Below are 6,000 nucleotides of genomic sequence, written 5' to 3' on the forward strand. Positions count from 1 at the left end.
ACCCACAAACGCGAGATCATGACCTAAGCCAAAGTCAGAGGCTCAACCGCTCAACCAAATGGGCCACCCAGGGGTCCCCCTGCTTCAGCGGATTCTTAAAGGAGAAATAGGAATTGATCAGCTTTGCCAGGGTTGTTAACTGAAGACAACAAAATCCACTTTAGCTGGTGCAAGCAGGTGTCTAGGGGCTCTTGGGTGGCTCAGTTGGTCAAGTGTCCAACTTCAGCTCGGGTCATGATCTCACAGTTTGTGGGTAGTCCCACATTGGGCACTGTGCTGACAGATCAGAGCCTGGAGCCTGCTTCAGATTCTGTGATTCCCTCTCTCTCTGCCCCTCCCCTGCTAGTGCTCTGTCTCTCTCAAAAATAAATGAACATTAAAAAAAAAAAAGCAGGTGTCTACTCTGTAATACTTTACACAGTATCTTGTAATGTCTGGGAACTAGGGAACAGAGATCATAGCAGTTTATACATAAGAAAGAAGGAGTATTTGAGACAAATGACTCAAATAAGACTGATTATACTTTCTTCTCTCAGAAATCAGTCCAGATTCTAGTTCAATAGCTGAAGATAATGATAGACAGAACTTACAGTGACACATTTACCATTAATTCAGATACAAACACAATATAATTAAATGTTTACTTGAAGGAACTACTTTTCAAATGGAAGAATAAAAGGGAAATACAAAGATTACACAGCACATAGAACAAATATAACATGAAAGAATCTTTTAAGTGGGTCACATGGAAATTCTATTCCATGCCCACAAAAGCAGGTTTCCTGGGGTCAGGTTATTATTATTATTTTTTAAATTAGTTTTATTAAGGTATAAGTTATATGCCAGGAAATTCACCAACTTTAAGTGTGCAATTTGTTCAGCTTTGACGAATAACTAGAATTGTAACCAACATGATATAAAACATTCCATCTCTGCATAAACTCTCCCAGACCCCTTTGAAGCCAATCCTACCCCTGTTACCTGTGTCCTGGACTACACTCACCTTTTGCCTCATTAATTTTGATTTTCTAGAAAAAAAAATGTACAATATGTAGTCTTTTGTGGCTGCCATCTTTTATTTAGTACAGTGTTTCTTTAACTTTTAAAATTATCTCCCCCTTAAAGAACATTTTTAGCCATTTGTTACCTAATTGTTTCTCCCCTCTTTATGAAGTTTTCATGCCATAGATATACTCTTGTCCATTTGTGTACCTATGTATATTCGTGTTTCATACATGGAAAGATTTTTTTCACACCTTAAGAATGGACTTCTGAGAATATATGATTTACATGTACACCAGTATAATGTTTTTGTAATTCATCAGTGGTTCATTTTAACTTCTGGGTAATTTTGATTATATGAAGAGACATTTGTGAAGTGAGTAAGAATAACTGCAAATGTGTTACAAAGATCAGGTACTAAGAGTATAATTCAATTACTGCTCTTCCTCAGATATGATCCTCAGTCTCCCTGGTGTCAGTAAACAGATCTCTAATCACACAATTGTTCAAGTTAGAAATCTGGGAGTGGCTGAGATACTTCCCCCCCCTTCATTTCCCTATATACAATCCATTAAATTCTGTCAATTTCACCTCTAGATCATTTTTAAAATCTGGTCTCAAGGGATCAGATTTTGCCATGACCCAGAACATTGCAGACATGGAAGGATTTTTTAAAAAATGTTTACTTATTCCGAGAGAGAGAGAGAGAGAGAGAGAGAGAGAGAGAGAATGAATGCATGCACAAGCAGAGGGGGGTGGTGGCAGAGAAAGAGGGAGAGAATCCCAAGCGGGCTCTACACTGTTAGCACAGAGCCTGATGGAGGGTTGGATCCCATTACCCTGGGATCATGACCTGAGTCACCCAGGAGCCCCAGGATTTTTTTACTCTGAAAGAAATGGGAAGCCACTGAAGGAATTTAAGTAAGAAAAGAAATGACTTAGTGTAACTAAAGGATTACTAACTCTTTCATTTAATAAATAATAAATTAGAATGTGGATAATGGGTTAGAAGGGACTAAGACTATTTAGGGAAAGGATCTTTTCAGAGGAAAAGTGATAGTGGTTCTTCCACGAATTTGAAGGTGTGGGAATGGGAGAATTGGGAGATATGCTGTGTTTTCAGTGGGACCCATGAGAATTTAGCCAAGGCCTCACTGCTAGATTACAACATAACTATGGTGAGAAATTCACATATACACTCCTATTGTTTATTGCTGCTTCGATGTAGTTGATTTTCCTTGGCCAAACTATTTAGCATCCTAATGAATTATGAATACTCTTGCATCATTTGCTGATGAGTTGGAAGGAATTAGAGAATTAGAATCATACTTAAAAGAGAAATATTTTGTACACTTAATGCATCTACTCAACTTTCCTTCCATGCTATAATTTTTCCCCACTGGCTGTTACAGTAATAGTATCCATGTGTCAGCTTCAGATGGTCTGCAATCCAGTTTTATGCAAACTGTTTTGACTATGTACATACATACATGTCTCTGGGGGCCTCTCGATGAAGTCTTTAACCTATTAAAGCTTAACAATCAATGACTTAACTATGTTTTCAGTCTCAAGTATACAGATATGCGTATGACATAGTCTTTATTCTTAAGGTACATAAAGTTTATATCATATACACAGATAAGTGACAAAGTCATATTGCCAATGCTAGGAAGGAGATATGAACAAAGCTCTGGAAGCTTTGTCAGTTATATTGGTGTTTTGTCTCTTCTAGGCGACTTCTGAAATATGGCTGACCACAACAGTTCTTCCTGCAGTCCTATATTGACACCCCATTTAACCAGGCTCTACTTCATAGTGCTCATTGGAGGACTGATGGGCATCATCTCTATTTTGTTCCTGCTGGTGAAAATGAACACGCGGTCAGTGACTACTACAGCAGTCGTTAACCTGGTGGTGGTCCACAGTGTTTTCTTGGTGACAGTGCCTTTTCGCTTGACATATCTCATCAAGCACATCTGGACATTTGGGTTGCCCTTCTGCAAATTTGTGAGCGCCATGCTACACATCCACATGTACCTCACATTCCTGTTCTATGTGGTGATCCTGGTCATCAGGTACCTCATCTTCTTCAAGCGCAAGGACAAAGTGGAATTCTACAGAAAACTGCATGCTGTGGCGGCCAGTACTGGCATGTGGCTGCTGGTGATTGTCATTGTGGTACCCCTGGTTGTTTCTCAGTATGGAAATTCTGAGACGTATGATGAGAAACACTGTTTTAAATTCCACAAAGAACTTGCTCGTGCCCATGTGCAAGTTATCAACTATATGATAGTCACTATTGTTATAGCCATTGCAGTGATTCTCTTGGTCTTCCAGATCTTCATCATTATGTCAATGGTGCGGAAGCTACGCCACTCCTTGTTGTCCCACCAGGAGTTCTGGGCCCAGCTGAAAAACCTTTTTTTTATAGGAGTCATCCTTGTTTGCTTCCTTCCCTACCAGTTCTTTAGGATCTATTACTTATATGTGGTGGCACAGTCAAGTGACTGTAACAACACTGTTGCATTTTATAATGAAATCTTCTTGAGCGTAACAGCAATTAGCTGCTTTGATTTGCTGCTCTTTGTTCTTGGGGGAAGCCATTGTAGACAAAAGATAATTGACCTATGGAACTGCTTTTTGTGCCGCTAGCCACAAAGCACAGTATTCAGAATCCCTTTATGTTGGGAGTAAAAATGGGCACAGAGAGGCAGGAAGCGTTATTTCCTTACTTGATTAAAACCATGCCTTGATGCAGCCAAACAAAAAGACTATAAAATGTCAGAGCATTCATTCCAGTTCTTATTTAATCCCTGCCATCTCTAAATGATGTCTATAGAAAGACTAGTGATGTTCAGTCCTCTTGGAGCTGCACTACAGCATTATTTTCCAGTATAAAATGTCTACTTGGCCCATGTAGGTACCATGGGTTTAATGGTTTCTGAGTTTCACCAGCTTATTTTGGTTTCATCAGTTTGAAACATGGTCTTTTTCAAGCTTTGGACAGATTTAGCCCTCTAGTTCTTTTCATTCCACTTAACCTTAGGTAAATTAATCCTGGCAATGAATCGGCCCCAAAGGAACAAACTCTACTTGGTTAACCAGATAAGATGTCCATTCAATTCCCACCCTGACAAATAACAGATAAGGGTGGAGAGCAGTAAGACATTTTTCTAGATTATCATAACTTTGGTAGGAAGTCACTTATCTAGCAATAAAGAGAAACAGAACTCCTTGCAGCCTTCTGCGGTAACAAGGCTATCTAGATTTGTCCTTTATAAAGTCAAGTTTAAGAACATGGGATCAACATCCTCAATAAATCCAAAAATCATTAAAAAGTTTACTAAACATATATAAATGAGAGTGAAACTATAAGTTAAATAATATTCCTCACCAATATGCTGGTAAGCATTAAAATGAGTTCCTAAGGAAATGATTAATTTTTTTTTCCCTTTATGCTTTTTGAAAATAACTCTAGATGTCTTGAGCCACAGTTAATTTAGATTTTCCTTGGAAACAGAATGTTATACATTTTAGAGTTCCCTTCTACCCTTAAAGTTACAAGTCTTTAAACAAAAACAATATTCTTAAAAAAGACTTTTTGAGAAATCTAAATAAAAATTAATTTAAGGGGCACCTGGGTGGCTCAGAAGGTTAAGTTGGCCCTTGTCTGACTCTTGACTTTGGCTCGGGTCCTGATCCCATGGTTCCTGAGTTCAAGCCAGACTCCACGTTCACAGCATGGAACTTATTTGGGATCCTCTCTCTCTCTCTCTGCCTCTCCCCAGCTCATGCTCTCTCAAAATAAATAAATAAACTTAAAAAAAAAAAAGGAAAAATTAATTTAGACTATGAGATTAGGCTGCTAAGTTGATACATAGGTTTGTGGGTTTTTTTCCCTTCTTGCTCATATTTCTACTATTTTTCCTAAAGTTTTATAATTTTGAAACTCTCCAAGGAACTGACGTAGTTTCATTTTTAATGCTTCAGAAAACCTAAAGTGATTGGTGCTAGGGATAAAAGAATGGAATGAATTAAGGTAAGGTTTTTTTCCCAGCAAAATAAATGTTCAGAATTTAAAGATTTCTCTTAATTTGTTATACTCTATGGATCCACAAATTTATCAGATGAATAAGAAATATCCCTGTGAGTTTCTATGATCACTAAAATTACTAAGTCATAGAAAATAATTTTGAGGAAGACAAAGCAGCAACATGCTGTATCGATGACTTGTTACCAAAATTTTCCTGTTTTGAAATTTCTTTTATCTGTTCTTTTTTTTTTTAAGGTTATATTTCCTTTATTTCTTATTTGCCTTCTTTTACCATTTTTTCTTAGTTTTTTTTTCCTTCTCATGACTCATAAAAGTTGTAAGGAAATTTCTAAGATCTACAAAAGTTTTAAGAAAATCTGTTACACCCATAAAATTTGTAGGAAAATAATTAGTAAAATATAACAAAAATAAATAGCATAGAATACAAATAGTAAAACATTAAAATTTCCAAACAGTTATTTACAGAAATTACATCAAATTTCTTTTCTTATATATCTATGTCTTACTATCATAATATCTGCTAGCTTGTAAAATAAATGTGTTATAACCTCTTCCAGGTTTTTAATATGTTAAGCTCAGACATTATGCTTTTCCCTATATTATTATATATCATAATAAAGGGCCTATTTCTGTGGACCTCTATGAAATATTACCCAAAATATAGAAATGCAATATTCCATAACATAAAATAACTTAATCATCAATATTTAGAAAATAAGTGGACATTTTCAATTTGTCTGCTTGCTGTTTCTCATTACTATGAAAATGAATCTCATGCAGGAGTGGGGGCATTACTGGCCTCTCTGGCCATTTTTGAATATCCAAATCATAAGAGTATACTACTGGCAATTGTGGCTGGGGTCAGAGACATTTTGCCTTGTACACAACTGTCTGCATAATAAATAATTACCAGGTCTCACTGTGTATTTGAATGCTCTTCCAGA

The 6,000-nt window shown here is 36.7% G+C and overlaps 1 protein-coding gene across 2 annotated transcripts in view; it reads left to right on the forward strand.

Annotated features, from left to right (window-relative positions):
• Positions 1 to 4,644, forward strand: part of GPR141 (G protein-coupled receptor 141) — a 44,285-nt gene extending 39,641 nt beyond the window's left edge. For both annotated transcript variants that reach the window (XM_047096246.1, XM_047096245.1), the window contains one exon: positions 2,735 to 4,644. In XM_047096246.1, the coding sequence (XP_046952202.1) occupies positions 2,749 to 3,654 (906 nt within the window). In that variant the 5' untranslated portion in view covers positions 2,735 to 2,748 and the 3' untranslated portion in view covers positions 3,655 to 4,644. The remainder of the gene's footprint in view (positions 1 to 2,734) is intronic.
• The last annotated feature ends 1,356 nt before the right edge of the window (positions 4,645 to 6,000 follow it).

Source organism: Lynx rufus, unplaced genomic scaffold (genome assembly GCF_022079265.1).
Source record: "Lynx rufus isolate CCGP_SWC_20201006 ecotype Redwood Valley unplaced genomic scaffold, mLynRuf1.p SCAF_4, whole genome shotgun sequence".
NCBI lineage: Eukaryota > Metazoa > Chordata > Mammalia > Carnivora > Felidae > Lynx > Lynx rufus.